The 18,925-nt window shown below is 40.9% G+C and overlaps 1 protein-coding gene across 3 annotated transcripts in view; it reads right to left on the reverse strand.

The window, feature by feature from the left end:
* Positions 1-18,925, reverse strand: part of prex1 (phosphatidylinositol-3,4,5-trisphosphate-dependent Rac exchange factor 1) — a 101,836-nt gene that overhangs the window by 54,768 nt on the left and 28,143 nt on the right. For all 3 annotated transcript variants that reach the window (XR_013282566.1, XM_077515041.1, XM_077515040.1), the window contains exons 4-6: positions 17,558-17,662; positions 5,186-5,287; positions 4,894-5,055 (exon numbers count right to left, since the gene is read on the reverse strand). Coding sequence is in view for 2 of the 3 variants with exons in the window: in XM_077515041.1 (XP_077371167.1) it covers positions 4,894-5,055; positions 5,186-5,287; positions 17,558-17,662 (369 nt within the window). In the remaining variant the exon portion in view is untranslated. The remainder of the gene's footprint in view (positions 1-4,893; positions 5,056-5,185; positions 5,288-17,557; positions 17,663-18,925) is intronic.

Consider the following 18,925-nt stretch of genomic DNA (forward strand, 5'->3'; position numbering starts at 1 on the left):
TGGGAACGTCTGGCGGAATTCCCTGTCAGAAAGAGTTTCAATGCCCACCTCCGGCAGAGCATCTCCCTTGTCTCGGGGGAGGCGGGGGACATTGAGTCCGAATGGGCCATGTTCCGCGCCTCCATTGTTGAGGCGGCCGATCGGAGCTGTGGCCGTAAGGTGGTCGGTGACTGTCTGCAATCCTCGAACCCGCTGGTGGACACCAGCGGTAGGGGATGCCGTCAAGCTGAAGAAGAAGTCCTATCGGGCCTTTTTGGCCTGTGGGACTCCGGAGGCAGCTGACAGGTACCGGATGGCCAAGCGGAACGCGGCTTCGGCGGTTGCTGAGGTAAAAACTCGGACATGGGAGGAGTTTGGTGAGGCCATGGAAAACGACTTCCGGACGGCTTCGAAGAAATTCTGGTCCACCATCCGGCGTCTCAGGAGAGGAAAGCGGTGCACCATTAACACTGTGTATAGTGGTGATGGGGTGCTGCTGACCTCGACTCGGGACGTCGTGAAGCGGTGGGGGGAATACTTCGAAGACCTCCTCAATTCCACTGACACGTCTTCCTTTGAGGAAGCAGAGTCTGGGGACTCTGAGGTGGGCTATCCTATCTCTGGGGTCGAAGTCACTGAGGTGGTTGGAAAGCTCCTCAGTGGCAGTGCCCCGGGGGTGGATGAGATCCGCCTGGAGTTCCGAAAGACTCTGGATGTTGTGGGGCTGTCGTGGTTGACACGCCTCTACAACATCGTGTGGACATCGGGGACAGTGCCTCTGGATTGGCAGACCGGGGTGGTGGTCCCCCTTTTTAAGAAGGGGGACCGGAGGGTGTGCTCCAACTACAGAGGGATCACACTCCTCAGCCTCCCTGGTAAGGTCTATTCAGGGGTGCTGGAGAGGAGGGTCCATCGGGAGGTCGAATCTCGGATTCAGGAGGAGCAGTGTGGTATTCGTCCTGGCCGTGGAACAGTGGACCAGCTTTACACCCTCAGCAGGATCCTTGAGGGTGCGTGGGAGTTCACTCAACCAGTCCACGTGTTTTGTGGATTTGGAGAAGGCGTTCGACCGTGTCCCTCGGGGAGTCCTGTGGGGGGTGCTTCGGGAGTACGGGGTACCGGGCCCCCTGATACGGGCTGTTCGGTCCCTGTACGACCGTTGCCAGAGTTTGGTCCGCATTGCCGGCAGTAAGTCGGATTCATTTCCAGTGAGAGTTGGACTCCGCCAAGGTTGCCCTTTGTCACCGATTCTGTTCATAACTTTTATGGACAGAATTTCTAGGCGCAGCCGAGGCGTCGAGGGGTTCCGGTTTGGTGGCCTCAGCATTGCATCTCTACTCTTTGCAGATGATGTGGTGCTGTTGGCTTCATCAAGCCGGGGCCTCCAACTCTCACTGGAGCGGTTCGCAGCCGAGTGTGAAGCGGTTGGGATTAGGATCAGCACCTCCAAATCCGAGACCATGGTCCTCAGTCGGAAAAGGGTGGAGTGTCGTCTTCAGGTTGGGGATGAGATCCTGCCCCAAGTGGAGGAGTTCAAGTATCTTGGGGTCTTGTTCACGAGTGAGGGTAAGATGGAGCAAGAGATCGACAGGCGGATCGGAGCAGCATCTGCAGTGATGCGGACTCTGTATCGGTCCGTCATGGTAAAGAAATCTATGTTCCGACCCTCACCTATGGTCACGAGCTGTGGGTCGTGACCGAAAGAACGAGATCCCGGATACAAGCGGCCGAAATGAGTTTCCTCCGCAGGGTGTCAGGGCTCTCCCTTAGAGATAGGGTGAGAAGCTCGGTCATCCGGGAGGGACTCAGAGTCGAGCCGCTGCTCCTCCGCGTTGAGAGAAGCCAGCTGAGGCGGCTCGGGCATCTGGTTCAGATGCCTCCTGGACGCCTCCCTGGGGAGGTGTTCCGGGCATGTCCCACCGGGAGGCCCCGGGGATGACCCAGGACACGCTGGAGAGACTATGTCTCTCGGCTGGCCTGGGAACGCCTTGGGATCCCGCCGGAGGAGCTGGTTGAAGTCGCTGGGGAGAGGGAAGTCTGGGTTTCCCTCCTAAAGCTGCTGCCCCCGCGACCCGACCCTGGATAAGCGGAAGAAGATGGATGGATGGATGGATGTTGGCAAAAACTTCAAGTTGGAGTGCAGCTTGTGCACTGTGCAGTAGGACGATCATTTATTTTTTGGTACAAAACATGAAATTATCTACACATAACCAATTAACCATTAAAACCAATTGGATGAAACTACTTTATTAAATTAGTTACTTTAAAATACAAAAAAGGTGCAAATGTATCAATTTAAACAAAACAAAAAATAGTATTAATAATCCTTTTTTGTGATTGTGCTGATTTTGTAATTGTGAAGTGTAATAATTGAAATTGTAATTGAATTTCGATTAATTGCACGGCACTAAGAAAGTCTATCTATATTCATGCCAGACCAGTTGTTGGTGATGTCACTTACACACACACCAACTGTTTTTTGTTTTTTTTAACTCTTTGTCAGCCTATATGAGCCATGTGACTGGTAAGCAAGTGTGACTGTTGGAGATCATAAATACAGTAAACACTGCAAGCATAAACACTATAACTGTGTTGTGTCCTCCTATTACCCGCCATTTAATCCTGACGTCATCCCACGCATTCTCATGTAATGGCAATGAGATAACTCTGATTTTCAATAGTCAGTGGCATGAAGAAGAAAAATTAGGATAACTTTTTTTTTTCCTGCAGAAAGGTCTTAAGTATCTTATAATGTCTTGAGTATTTATTGACATTCCCTCTTTGCGGAGCAATTTGTCAGTTTTCTGTTGAACTATGACCATGGTCAAATGTTGACATTTTTGTGGAAGGGAAATTCGAGATGCTGGATTGGATTTGGCAAGCAAACAGTGGGATGTGCTAGTGAGGCCCACTCACAGGATCCATCCTTCCGTTTTTTGCCTCTCTTCCCTCCAAAGGTCCCCTCATAGAAACTCCCCCTAACCCCGAGTGCTGGTAAGACTAGAGCTCAGCATCCTCCAGCGCTTCTGATTGGGCAAAATGCCTGTTGGCATCCCCCTTGGCACCCTGTGTAGGTGGATTGTCCCTGTGGTGCCTCCTAAGACAAGGCCTCTGTTGTGGTGGGTGAGGGAGGCGTGAAAAATGCACTGGACCCTTCATTCGGCTCCCAAGCCCCATCCGTGCCCCTGCTGCAGGGTGTTGGCTGTGGCGGCAATTAACTCTTTCGGAAAGACGAGACATATGCGGACCAATTTACTGTAGGTTGCTTAGATAAAAGGTGGAGCAGTATTTATGATGTTGTAAGCAATATAAGTACAGTACATGTGTGATCTATTAACGTTTTTCTTTCTCGTTCCTATCTTGATGCAAACTTCTAATAACATTGATGGGGATCTTGCAGGATGGTTTGAAAAATCCGATCAGAGCTAGATTTTACATAACTCGAGGTTCACTCTGTGAAACAGTTCTCATTCTCAAAATGCAATTCTGCACCCCCTCACTCAACCTCTATGTCATTTGTGTACACTCTAGTGATAGAACGACATTGGGCATTTTGACGAATATCGGTATCAGCCTTTTTAAAACTCTAATGGCCGAAAAAAAGGCCAATCTAAAACCATTTTAATCTCAGAGAACGATTTTATTTCAGTTAACTTTATAAGACACAGGTCTCAAACTCCAGTCCTCGAGGGCCGCAGTCCTGCATGTTTTAGAGGTTTCTCTCCTCAACCACACCTGATTCATCAGCAAGCTCTGCAGAAACCTGATAATGATCCTCATTATATGTTTCAGCTGTGTTTGAGGAGAGAAACATGCAGGAATGCAGCCCTCGACGACTGGAGTTTGAGACCTGTGTTATAAAAGATGTTGCTGATCCTGGGTACCTTATGAACCTTTTGTTTTGTTTGACAATAAGTTTAAGATTTAAGAAAAGATTTCAGGTATTTTTACAGTTTTGAAAAAAATATTTACTGTAGAAAAAAAAATAGTATTTACTTGTTAAAGTTTCCATTTAACTTAAGATGTAGCTCCCTGAACATTTTGATAGAAATCTAAATGGGTATCTATTGTCTAAGATTTAAAAAAAAGTCTACATTTTGAAAAAAAATTGACACCAATATTCCCCACCCTCCTTTTGACCGAAAATAAATACAGTATTGGTTCCAAATATCGGTTATCTGTCTCCTTGACTACTAATTATCGGCATCAGTATCGGCCCCGAAAAAAAAAAAAAAAAATAAAATAAAATATCCATCTATCTCTAGTACACTCCTGTTAGAAAATAGTGTATTATTTTCCTTACATGCAAATAGTTAGAGTCAATCTCAAACAATTATATTGCTTAGCAAGGGACAAAAAGATTGAAACAAAACAAATCAATTCATTATTCAATTGGAGCTTGAGCTACAATTGTTATGTCACTTTCCCACTGCAGCTTATCTTATTTTCGCTCCCATTCGGAGTTGTAGGTTTCCGCTTTAAATGATGTAGCTGGAAGCTGCAAAATCTATGCCACACCGAATACAATGAGACAACAATGGAGGGGAACAGTGGTGTCCTGTACGTATTTACTTCTCAGTATGTGGCTGTCACACACATGTATCTGTTTAACAAACTCGGCTCACCAGGTAGCCTTAACAGTGTGTAGAGCTAAGTAGGTAAGGCTATGTATAAATTATGTGCCTGATGGCCATGGGAGGCTTGTTTGCCCAAAACATGCATTTATGTTGTGGTAGTAGTTATCCCTAAATCTATGCCTTTTTAGCGACACAAGTGAGTAACAAGCGTGAGTGAAAACGTTTTGAATATGAATATGCCAAAGAGGAAGAGAACCTTCTCCATTTCCATCCCCTCCCCCACATATTTCCCAACCTGATTACAATTGTCACGGTCTCACTCTGCCCTTGTTCTCACCTCCCAGCCTTCAATGTGAGACTGCAGCTGTTCCAGGGCTTCCAGTTTCTCCATCTGCCGCTTCGTCTCATTGATGTTGGAGCAGACAGCCTTCATGGCCTGCAAAGCCTCCTCGACAGCAGGATAGTCAGCATGCTTCTTAGGGGTCCGCTTCAGTAACTCCTGTGGCAGATAAACGGGACGTATAGAGCATGTATTTTTACGATCTTTAAAAACTGCAAGAGCATTCAGAAAGCGCAGACATCAAGCAATCAAGTTGAACAATCTAGGCTGTGTTTTAGTGACGTTTTACCTTCAGTAGAAGAGGATACTTGCAGATCCTCTGGATGGGGGTGAGAAGATAGCCCTCCAATGGAATATCTGTGCTCTTCTTCCCTCCCAGTAGCATACAGTGCTGAGGAATACACACAAAAATACATGCGTATACGGTATACGCCCTTCATTATAACTATTGAGTTGTCCCAACAAACATTTCGGTTGCAGAAAAATGTTGCAGGGAATACATATGGGTACGTGAAATTTTAATATGCATTCCAGAAAACTGGAAAATGGGAATTGTCAAAACAACAGAAGTATGCATTATGCAATGCAACTCCATTTGATGCCAGTTATTGCTTCAAAAGTCATATTTACCGCACATTAACCACATTACATGAAAAGACTAGTAGTAGTTAAAAAAAAAAAAAAAGCTGTGGATAAAATATTAGCTGTGTGTATTGCTTATCCCATTTATGAGGGCTGTAGAGAGTTGAAATTCTTTTTTTCATCATCAAAACAAAGACTAGCTTTAGTTATAATAATGTTTTGTTTTTGTTTTTTACTTTAAAAGCTTTGATGATGGACTTTTTCCTCATAGTCTTCAATGCAGCATTTGCTTTTGCTTTTTTTGTTCTTCTACCAGCAACAATGACCTCTGATAATTGTTTTGATTTCGATTCAGCATAATGTGTTGCAGCATTAGAAGATGTGCAACATCTCAGTCTCAGGGCTGTAATCAGTTCTTGTTGAGGAGGAAAGTTAGGGGTGTGGCACATTTTCTAAATATCTTTTTTTGTACACAAATTGTTACATGTTTATACAGCTCAGTCATGCTTGAGATACAAATAATGTCAAAGCCAGACAGAGGTTTTTGTTATCAATTAAATGGAATGTGTCATGCAACACTGTTATATAATTGCTTTCTTTCTACATTTTTAGCCATATTGTGGTGTAGAGAGTAGATCCTGCTACTGTTTTCAAACCCTTTATTAGGCATTGATATTATTACTTGAGTTCTTGAGAACCTCAATTCAGTGTATAAAATTACAGTAAACCACAACATCCTGTCACGATAAATTCATAAGAAATTCTGAGTTTCATGTAGCACTTTCAGGTCTGCTTCCGCCACAGTTTTGAGCTGCGACACCTCATACCTATTTTATTAACAAACAATAACATGCACTAATTTTCATTTTAAGGATGTACATATGATTCATTTCTCAACCATAAGACTCCAGAAATTAAAACTAATTCTTGTTGCTGTATTGCTAGCTGAGTATGTTTCAAGGTGCTGGGAAAATGACTTCTTTTTTTTTTCTTTTTTTTTAATTTCATTTACCGCTTATTAAGGGTGTGGGTGTTGGTGGAGCCATCCCAGCTAATTTCAGGCAAAGGCATACCCCCTGGACTGGACATCATTGTCAACCAATCTACAGGGCTCATATAGACAAACACAGACATGATGAATAAGCAAAATCTCCTTATTTGTTTCCATTGACCCCATAGGGTCTTCTCCCCCTACCTTGCTTCCATAGAGACCACTACTTCTGGCTCACATAATCTCCAAAAGCGAAATAGAATGCCCTTAGTAATAACTTGGGCTCGTCTCCTGTGGAACCATCTTCCAGGTTCTTCCCAATTCAGTCTGGTGGGTAGACACACTATATTTAAGAGCAGACTTTAAACCTTCCATTTTGGTAAAGCTTATACTGTAGTTAAATCTGGCCCGGACTTGTCCTGAATCATCCTTTTGTTATCCTGCCATCGGCCTCAACTGCTTGGGAATTTCCCATCATGCACCAAACTGCTCTGTCTTTGCCACCATCTCTGTTCACATTTCTAATGCTGTTTCAGAAGTATGTTTTGTAGTACTAGTTAAATTACTCATTTGCATTTTTTTCTTTGTGTAACGTCACCACTCAGTGGTGGCAAAGAGGCAAGTTGCGATGATGGCCACAGGACCAAAACATTAACAAAAGCAGTAAAAATCAGTAAGGCAAACAGAGCCATCAATAAGTCAAGAATACGAAGTCTGAAATTGAGTGTCTACTTCCATTATTTCTTACGGGCCAAATAGATCACAAAACTGACCAAACTTGGTGGTCAGCTAATGTTAACATCAGAGGTTCTATTATTCTACTATTATGCTAGCACACTATTGATTCGTGTACTGTTGATTGTGTTGCCCGATTCTACTCCATCCCATTGGTGTAGGCAAATGGCCGCCTGACACATTGGTTCTGTTGAACATTTTTGCTTTCACTTCTTTATCAAAGTACTTGTTTGTGTAAAGTTCTGTTAAGTCTCTTTTACATATGGACTGTGATCTATATGAAACGATCCTCCAGATAAATTGGGGCTATACATATAATTTGCATTGAACTGAAGCAAAACTGATTTAAGTTGGTAGTTGTGGGAGGAAATAAATCTCTTAAAACAGACTGTAGAGGAGGGTTTCAAGATGGCGGAGTGAGCAGACGTGCGTTGGGTAGCTCCCCCGAGTCGGTTATGAAAAATTGCTTGAAACACGAAACTCGACAACCAAAAGGCTAAAAATGAACAAAAATTCAAGAAAGCAAAAGAACAAGAACAAAGAGAAGGAAAAATACGAAATGGAACCCGAACAAGAGGAAGACGTCGTCGAAGAAAACGTTAGCAAGCGAATGGAAATGGCTAACTTCACGGAGGAACTTAACGCAGGGCTTTTCGCCATTAAAGAAGAAATAAAGGAACTAAGAAGGGAGTTTCGAGAAGATCTAGCCACATTCCGAGGAGAGATGAAAAAGGAAATCAATTCGATACGCGAAGAAATGGACCGCAAATGCTCCGAAAACAAGAGGGAGCTTCAGGCCCAAGCAGCTAATATGGAGGCAGCACAGGCCCGTATAGCTGAACTAGAAGAGTGGCAAGCGGATTCGGGCTCGGCGATATCGGCGATGATGGAGCGGTCGCACCAACTTCAAGAAAAGCTAACTGATTTGGAAACCAGATCGCGGAGGAACAATCTCCGTATTTACGGGGTCCCGGAGGACGCCGAAAATGACTCTGATTCGGTTGGCGACTACGTGGCGCGGCTGCTCAAAACTGCACTCGACTTACCGGAAAGCATGGAGCTCCATATACAGCGTTGCCATCGAGCACTGACGAGAAAGCCCGGCCCTGAAGCGACTCCAAGGTCCATTGTAGCAAACTTTCTACAATTCGACACTAAGGAATTGATCTTACAAAAAGTGTGGGGCAAGGAAAGGAAGACGATAAAGATAGGCAATAAACAAGTATTTTTCGATCATGATTATGCGACGGAAGTCCTCCAGAAAAGAAAGACCTACGCGTGACGCGACTCAGCTGAGTCGGTGAAAAACAGATCCCAGAAATGCAGGCTCAGAAGAGGAAAACAATCTCGATTTATTTTTGGTGATAAACCGATTGCAAAAAGCTTGCTCGCAGGCAAGTAGGCGAAATTTACAGAGGTGTCCCTGCACACAGGCGAGGGACACGGAAGTAACAAAAGGCACTTGCAAAAGGCAAGGAGGAATTGGAAAACACAAATCTCCTGCAAAAGGCAGGGAACACGAATGTAACAAAAAGCGCTTGCAACTGCAAGGAAAACTAACATAACCAAAATCGCTTGCAAACGGCAAGGAGAACTAACGTAACAAAAAACACTTGCTAACAGCAAGGACAAGAAAAACATAACTCACTTGCAACCGGCAAGGACGACACGAAATGTACACGGAATCAATCAACACGAGTATATCAAACAAAAGGCGACGCGGAAACACACACGTGAATACAAGTAAACTAAAGACGACGGCAGATTCAAAAAACTTTTACCAACAGGAAAACGCGGAGAACACTTGGACACGGAGGTGAGCAAATAATAATCCGACAGCTTGCTGTGCAGCTCGGAGTCCTTTTAAAGGCCTAATTGCCAACGCGATGCAGGTGCGGGGCTGGGGAACGCCCCCCTCGTTGTTGGCACTGGAACACACACACAAAAAAGCACAACAGGCTGAGAACCGAACCATGACAACGCGAATATCAAGAGGAGATTGAAACAACAAGGAATACGGTTTCAGACACCGCTCGCAAAAATGAGGATCCACTGGGAAGATGGCGTGAAAACATACGAGGATGCTAAAGACGCAGCGCGGGATATGAGAGCGAGAGGATACGAGGTCGAGGAGCCGGAGGAGAAAGGCACAACACAGGCGACGCGCCGCAAGAACGACACGGCCCGAGATGCTGCGGGAACAGAGTGGCGGCGAGCTGGCGGCGGGAAGCAAAGAGTGGAGACGACACGTCGATTGAAAGACAAACTACAACAATTTAGGAGAAAATAAGACTTTCCCTAAACAGAATCAAAGGTACACGGGTGGAATGACTACAAATCGGGTAAAGTGCTATTACCATTTTTTTTGGTTTTGTCTTTAAGTGAAAATAGAACGTTTCAAATGTATATGTTGTTATGAGTAAAATATTGTTGTGAATTTAATTGCCTGGGGCAAATTCAACCGACAGGGGGAGAGAGAGGCTAATTGGGATATGTCTAGACTTAAGGGAGAGTACAGTGTTAGGTCTAGGGAGAGGCCCTCAAGCCAGAGGACTTCCTCTCCATACAGTTATTGGGGCACTGGGATAAATATAAAACAGCCCCAGGAAGGGAAACCCACCCAGTTTTTGTTTTTGATTTTTTCTGTTCAAATTGAGTTGTGTGTAGATATTTGTTTTGTTTATTGTTGTTGGGGAGCACACGTGAGAAGGATTCAAAAAGATGAAAATGGATAATAGTATCAAGATAATATCGCTAAATGTGAATGGCTTGAGTACGCCAGCAAAGAGAGGGAAAGTCATGGCGAAATTGAAGAAAGAAAAAGCACAAATTGTAATGTTACAAGAGACACATTTGTCTAAACTAGAACATGAAAAACTGAGTAAGTTTGGCTATAAAAATGTATTCTATAGCACGTATAAAGGAGGCCGCAAGAGAGGAGTAATAACTCTGTTGGCAAACTCAACCCATTTTGAACTGGAAAAGGAAGTCAAAGATAAGGAGGGAAGGTTTGTCATTGTGAAAGGAAGAGTGGGGAATGAAAAAATTACATTAGCTAACATATGCACCTCCTGAAAGTGATAAGCTTTTTTTTAAGCATCTATTCGATACCATTGCAATGGAATCAGAGGAATTATAATTTGTGGGGGAGACATAAATGTAGCTCTATGTCATAGAAACGATTCAACAAGTCTAAAAAGGAATAGAAAGCAATTGTCAAGATATGTTAATATGTCATTGGAAGAGACGGGTGATGGATGTGTGGAGATACATGCATCCACTAGAGAGGGAATATACACATTATTCCGCTGCACACAAAGTTCATGCAAGGATAGATTACTTCTTTATGAGCGTAGGAGAGTGTCATCTTGTGGAAGAATGTAACATAGGAGCCGCAGTATTGTCTGACCACAATCCAATGTTTCTAAAAATTAAACTGAACAATAGAAGAAGAAATACAATATGGCGACTGAATACAAGCTTAATTAATAATGAACAGAAAAAGGCAGCGATTAAAGAGGATATAATGGCATACGTGGCAGAAAATGACAATGGGGAAGTGGACCCGACAATACTTTGGGATGCAATGAAAGTAGTCATTAGAGGTAAATTAATTGCAGAGGCGGCGCGAATAAAAAAGGAAAAATTGGAATCATATAGAAAATATATTAAGACACTCAGGGAACTTGAGAAAAAACTTGAAAATCAGAAAGATGAGAATGTTTATGAGGAGATAAAAAAGATGAAAACAAAAATAAACACTTTACTGTCTGAAGAAGTAGAAAAAAAGAATAAATTTGTCAAACAGAATTACTACGAAGTGGGACCAAGAGCTACTAAATTATTAGCAAGACGTATGAGAAAACAACAAGCTATAAATAGTATTTATAAAATAAGAGACCCACACACAAAGGAATTATGTCGCTCACCAGAGCGGATTGAGAAGGTATTTCAGGAATACTATGGAAATCTTTATGGTCAAACCATTTCAGTGGGATTAGATGAGATGGAGGAATTTCTGAAAACAGTGGAACTACCTTCGATTGGCCCTTCACAAAATAGAAAATTAACAACCAAAATAACAGAAGAGGAGGTGAAAAATGCAATTACGAAATTGAAGAACAACAAGAGTCCGGGGAGTGATGGGTACAGTGCAGAATGGTATAAAGCATTCAGGGAAGAACTAACACCTTTACTTGTGTCAGCATTCAACTGGACACTTGAAGAGAATAAAATACCACCCTCCTGGAATGAGGCAATAATTTCTGTACTGCCAAAACCTGGCAAAGATAAAGAACAATGCGGAAATTATAGACCTATCTCACTATTAAATGTAGACTACAAAATATATACATCTATTATTTCAGACAGGTTGAACAAATTTGTGACGGAACTAATAGATGAGGACCAGACAGGAATTATGAAAAACAGACATGCTCAAGATAACATCAGGAAAACGCTACATGTATTAGATCAGGCTCATCATGATAAACAGGACACCTTATTAATTAGTGTAGATGCCGAAAAGGATTTTGATTCAGTAAATTGGAACTTTCTATATAAAGTAATGAGAAAATTTGGCTTTGACGATAAGTCGGTGCAATGTATTAGAACACTCTATCATCGACCTAATGCCAGAATTAAAATAAATGGTAACTTGACAGACAGAATATACCTACAAAGATCAACTAGACAGGGATGCTGTCTCTCTCCCACTTTGTTTGCTCTCTTCATTGAACCACTAGCACAAGCAGTTCGACAAAGTGAGGAAATTACTGGTGTAACAATAAATAATATAGAAAATAAGATTGGGCTTTTTGCAGATGACATTATAGCATATCTCAGACATCCAGAGCAATCCTTACCTGCACTAATGAGGCTATTTGAGATATATGGTCACCTATCTGGATATAAAATTAATATATCAAAAACTCAGGTACTTACATTGAACTACACTCCATCAAAGCCTATTCAAGACATATATAAGTTTAACTGGAATCAAGAGAAGATTAAATATTTGGGGGTCTATATCACCAAAAACTGGAACAATTTATATAAGGTAAATTATGATATTACTAATAAGGATATTCAAGGGGATATAAAGAGGTGGTCTACTTTAACAATGGACTTTAGTGCACGGATTGAAGCTATCAGAATGAACATGCTGCCTAGGCTTCTTTATTTATTCCAATCCTTGCCAATAGAGATCCCACAAACACAGTTTGTGAATTGGGATAGGACAATATCAAGATTTATATGGGGAGGTAAACATCCCAGAGTGAAATATGTAACCCTTCAACTACCTAAAGAACAAGCAGGTATGGGTCTCCCAAATTTAAGAGAGTATTACCATGCATCTCAATTCAGATATATAGTTTGTTGGTGTAATACAGACTATGTAGCCAAATGGAAAGGAATGGAAAGAGAGTTTGGTGGCTTCCCCATTAAAAGCCTAGTTGGGGATACAATATTATATGAGAAAGTGCAGGAAAAGCTAGACCCCATCACTTTATTTACTCTGAAGTTGTGGTTCACAGTCATTTGAAAACAAAAAATTGAAGATATTGATCAATTAAAGTGGGTGGCATATGACACAAACTTCAAACCAAATGAATATGACAGGAGATTTAAAGAGTGGACATATATGGGACTGACGGCATGGTGCACCTTGTTAGATAAAGGGAAAGTGAAAAGTTTTCAAGACATGAAAATAGTATATAATATGGAGAAATGTGATTTTTAGAGATATTTACAAGCAAGGGACTATTACAAGAAAAGGGTCCAAATGGATCTCTCGAGAAACACAAGTGGGGTAACTCAACTTTTGATCAGGACGTATAAGGGCGGATCGTGTAGGATTATCTCCACTGTATAAGGCTTTGTTAGTAAACAAAAACTCAACCAATTATATTAAGACAAAATGGGAATCTGAACTTGACATACAAATCACAGAGCAACAGTGGCTGGGGATGTGGAAAGCTCACCAAATGACTACCATGTCCCAAAAGTGGAGGGAATTTTCATGGAAGAACTTGATACGTTTTTTTGTCACACCCAAGATTAAGAATAGATACTCGAAAACAAATCCCATGTGTTGGAGAGAGTGTGGAGAATTGAATGCAGATCATACACATGTTTTTTGGAAATGTAAAAAAATACAACATTTTTGGGAAAAAATACACTATTTGGTACAGGAGATTCTGGGGTACGGAATCCCTTTCAATTGTATGACTCTCTATTTGAATGACTTTAATGAAGGAGTGATACAACATGAAGACAAATACTTGGTAAATATATTGCTTGTGGCAAGCAAAAAAGCTAGAACAAGAACATGGTATAAAGTGGACCCACCGAATGAAGACCAATGGAAGGCAATCATGGAAGAAATCCATACGATGGAGATACTAACTTTCCATATGAGATTGCAGGGTACTCAAGGAGAGCAAAAGTGGAGGAAATGGAAAACATACAAGGACTTAAAAGGCGATGGACATGATCAATATGAGAAGTAGTCAGTGAATTGTTTAGCAAAGTGGCTTCCCCTGTTAATGTTGAAGGTTTGTTTGTATTTTATATACAACAATGTTGTTTGTGTGTGTTCAAAAAGGAAATAAAAATTGAAGTGGAAAAAAAAAAACAGACTGTAGAACCCCCCCCCCCCCCCCCCCCCAATCCATCTCTCTCAAACACCCCACTTTCTAAATCCAATCAACTGCAGCAACCCGCTCTTATTTCTACTTGTTTATAATCTGCCAGCCTAAAGCGAGAACTCCCCCAGTTCTTCCTTGGTTCTTCACTCTGACCTCCTTTTTTACTTTTAACTTCTCCTTCTCTAAAGTAATTAACACTTCATTTTTACATGAAATTCCACAGGCTTCCTTCTTTATGTGATTCAATTAGCGTGAAAATGGTCACATTCAGAGAAGGAAAATTACACTGGAATTTAACACTGCAGAGAATGACCCGATGCCAACACACAGTATATCCACCAGTGTCACTTATGGTAACACTTGGACATTAATTTTAATGCAGTGGAATCTTCAAAATCAAATATAATCCATTACAAATTGGCTTTGAGGGTTTGGGGCTTGAGCCTCAGCTCAGTCCTTCCAGTGTGGAGTTTGCATCTTCCTCCTAAGCTTGTGTCGGGTTAATGAACTCTCTCAAGGCCTTGATACACTGATCCGACGTCAGAAGTCAGGAAGTGTTTGGGCGTCGGTATGCGATGTCTGATTGATGTATAAAAGAATCCGTTCGTAGTAATGTCGGATCCTGTTGGGGAGCGTTTGGGGGCGTTTTTGGAGGATTCAACATATTGAATTGGTGTCGGACCGTCGTGACATTTGGTCACTAAGGGTGTCACAATTTCGATTTTTTATCGAAATCGATCGAAATTACGTCACGATTTCGAGCATCGAAATAGAAGAGAGGACACACGATTCGATGAACCACGCTACAGTATGCCCAGCAACTGTAAATGTTGGGATATAGTTTGTTCAGGCTGTATTTGTTCCATGACTTTGGATACAATATATTTTTTGTTGTTGTTGCACATTGCACATTATTTTAAGAGGAACGCACAGCACACTGTTGTAACCAAAAACAGTCAATAGATGGCAGGCACCCACTGTGACTTTTTGTTTTTGTTTTTTTATTTTTTATTTTACACTTCAGTAAGAACAAGACGGTTAACTTTATATTGTAAATAAATTCTTTGAATTTGATCATTCCTGCCTAATGTCAATTATCATATATTACATAAATTTACACAAAAATAATATGGAAATTGCATCACCTATATGTAGCCGATCTTTTGAAATAAGATTTACTGTACAATGAATAGAACCAATGATCATAGACTAGCCTTAGCCTACAGAAGCATATGCCTCTGTGTTATAAAGTGGGGGAGCGGAAAAAAAAAAAAAAAAAAAAAAAAATCGAAAAAAAAATCGAATCGTGACCCCAAAATCGAAATTTAAATCGAATCGTGGAGTTGGCGAATCGTGACACCCCTATTGGTCACTATGATTGGCTATTAGGTGGTGAATCAGCGCACGCGGCAAGAAAAGGAAGTGCCAAATGCGTAATTGCTGATAAACAGTTACTCGATGGAAAGCCTTGACAATTTTGCTCATTTTTATATCATCACCCTTCGCATTTGGACGTAATTATGTTTGTCTGGGCAGAAAATTGAGGAGATTAATTCATCTCTATGGTTCAAGAGAGACTGGCATTCTATGACATTATTTGTTCAAGGATATGTTGATCGAGTAATCAATGCCAAATTAAGGCAAGACTTTTACTTTTATATTTCTTATATTACTTTTTCTAACAATGAGGACGAGTGACTACCGCTGCCGATCGTATGGAGGATATTATTTCTCACACATGCAAAGAAGGTACTTAATAATCTGTGTCGGTGTCTGTCTGTTGCAGTGTGCATCTCCATCATTTTTCTGGCGTGATGTGCACCACAGGCAGTATGTGTCAGACACATTTGACTGACGTCGGATTGGTGTATAGAAATCATTCTTAGATGTGAATGCTCATCTCAAAATGTGACCTGTGATGGACTTTCAAACAGTCCAACTCAAATCAACTCAACTCAACTCAACTTTTTTTTATAAAGCACTTTGAAACGAGCATTACTGAATACAAAGTGCGGTGCATGGAACAGAAATAAGTAATGCAGTAAAGATAAGTAAAACAAGAACAACAAAACAAACATCGTAAGTAAGTATATAAGTACATACACAAGTCCAGGGTGAACCCTTCCTCTCATCTAAAATCAGATGAGTTAGGCTCCAACTCATCAGTGACACTAATGATAGAAAGTAGTATAGAAAATGGATGGATGTAAGGTTAAAATGAGTAAAATAAAAAGTAATTTATCTTGGCATACATTCTAACATCATATACTGTAATACATTTAACTTACATACAGGTTTACAAATACCCGAGGTTAAACACTGTAAAACAAAAAACAATTAACCTTAAATTTAATAACAACACTGGAGTATTATTGTTTGGAGATTAAGTCCAGTTCATATTACTTGTCTTTCTTTCTGAATAGATGTCGCAGAAAAAGAATCCAACAAAAAGGCAAAGAAAAATCAAAATGCATGAACTGTTAAGTTGTTGATGCTTTGAACGGAGTTGCTACAAGGTGTTTTGCATCAGGGCAGTTTAAACTCCAAACTTTGTTACGTCCACATATCTTTGTCTGAAATGCTGGTCAAATATCAAATGATAAAACTTCAGCGGAATTCAACTTTGTAGGTTTTTTTGTATCTTTTTTTGTCTACATTCAAATTTGGTCTGTTTTGCTAAAAGTTACAAGGCCAAGCCAATGGCATTGTTGGAGCATAATCTGGTCCACTGACAGAGATGTGAAATATTGTTATGAACATAAATGGAGGCTGAGTTAGCCACAGCGAAGACTGAACAGTAAGTCAAAAGTCAACACCAACATTGTTACTCTGATCCCGCTGTTTCCAGACCTACGGGTCAGAAGAAAGCCACGGCCGCAAACATCTGGCAGCAACAAAATAATGTACATCGGATCATTCGACCAATCCCATCAAGGCTGCCAGCAATATGCAGCTGGCTGACCCCAGCCCCGCTATCTCCCCACCCCCTCCAAGTCTGCAGAACATTTCCTCAGCAAATCCTGGTCACCACTTTGAGCTTATTGTCCGGGGCCTGACGTTTGGGGTGTCAAAACATGGAAACAGCTGGCAGCGGAAACACTACAAGAGTATCACACAAAAGTGACCTTGATGGCAGTTGCATCCTGTCCGGGCAGGAAGAACCCCTATGACCCTGTTATGGGCTCAGCCTCTTTATGGAAGTGTTAAAACATGGAAATGGATCTGACATAATGAGAGGGAAAAAGAGGAGGAGAGACATTAGAAGAAATATGTCACAGGGATATTCGGGGAGACAGATGACAATGGCAGTAGGTGGGAACAAATTAGGTCAAATCTAAGGACAAGGACCATTAATAAACAAACATAATAAAGGAGTTAGTCAAACTGATAAAAGGAATGAGTTCCAAAGCAAGACTCCAGACCTCACCGGCAAATCTAATGGAATATAGTTGAGTAACTAATTTTTCAGCTCGATAAAATGTCGTACAGAAACAAGCAAAACAATCTCAAATTTGTGCTTGGCGATGGTAAAAAGCTTTTTCAAGTACGCAACAAAATTCAAGAAAGAAAGAAAGAAAGAAAGAAAGAAAGAAAGAAAGAAAGAAAGAAAGAAAGAAAGAAAGAAAGAAAGAAATCCTAAATACAATTTGAGAACAGGGTGCAATTGTACAATACATTGAAGAGGACGAAATCGACTTCTTACCAGGAGGAAGGTCCTGATGTGGGGTATCTTGTTCAACTCCATGAGGAGCCGCAAAGCCTTTTCATGGTTGCTACAGTACTCGCCATACACTGAGAAACTCTCCCTCTGCCACACAGAAGAAAACATACACAATAAGGATGACATCTTTTATGCCTTTTGCTGTTTTTTAAGATATTGTAAAACTTACTTTTTCAAATAATGATACTTTTACTACAAGAACCCAAAGACTAAAGCAGCAACCTTTGCCAAACTTCTATATATGTCCTGTTCTTCGTGTGTAAAGTGATACATGAGCCTATGGAAATACTGTATAGTCATTTGCCATACATTATTCACGTAGCTAGCATTACACATACAATGCAACAACACCATTAAGCCCGCAATTGACCCTTAACCATGTCTGCCTCCTGTTGTGAGCCCTTATTTTTACTGTACCTACATTAGCTACAGTCGTTAGAATGTGATACTATGTATAACGTGGGATTATGGCTGAAGTTAGTTCGTGAAACTGGCTTATGAATGAGCCTCGTAAGAGACGTATAAACTACAACTGCTTGAACTCTGGGTGACACCTTAACTAAAACTTCCGACACATGGACCTCAAATAAATAACACTAACAATAATCATTAGGTTATTAAGGCAGCAGAACCATACACATGATATCATACAATTGGTACGATTCCTGGCCAGTGCTCCAATATCAAGCCACTAGATGATGGAAAAAAAAATAAATAAAAATAATAAAATAAAATAAAAAATGTAAAAAAAATTATAAATAAATAATAAATAAATAAAAAAGTGTGTTGCATCAGGAAGGGCATCCAGCATAAAAACTGCGACAAACAAATCATGTAAGTGAGTCGCTGTGGTAACCACTGAAACCCATTAGTCACTCAACTATATGAATTTGTATACTTAATACAGTATGATACAGTTACCCTACAGTTTGGACAGAAGCAGCCAAATGATGCAAAAAGCTTTTTATTTTTATTTTTATTTTTTTTAAATAGTATAACTGCTGCAGCTTGGGCCTTTAACCAATGGAAGCTAACTTCTCTAGTAAAATAAGCACAATGCTGCAATTGGCAGGAAGGTAGAAGGACATTTTAAAATCACCTCAGGAAAGAGTGTGGCAAGTACAAGGGTAAAAGTTCCACTGTAATACTACTACACCTAAAAAAAGTGAGTGGTGTCTGTAAGTGGTACAACTCAATCTGCAATAATCATTTGTATTCTCAATCAAAATTGGCAGAAAACTCCTTTCATGAACAAACACCAGAACAAGTGTCTCTGCGGTTTACGTAAGTACAGTTACAACCAAAGCCCAACCCAAATTATTTTCTGTCCTTAGATGTCAACAAACAGTC

The sequence above is a fragment of the Festucalex cinctus genome, chromosome 2 (genome assembly GCF_051991245.1).
Source record: "Festucalex cinctus isolate MCC-2025b chromosome 2, RoL_Fcin_1.0, whole genome shotgun sequence".
Classification (NCBI taxonomy): domain Eukaryota; kingdom Metazoa; phylum Chordata; class Actinopteri; order Syngnathiformes; family Syngnathidae; genus Festucalex; species Festucalex cinctus.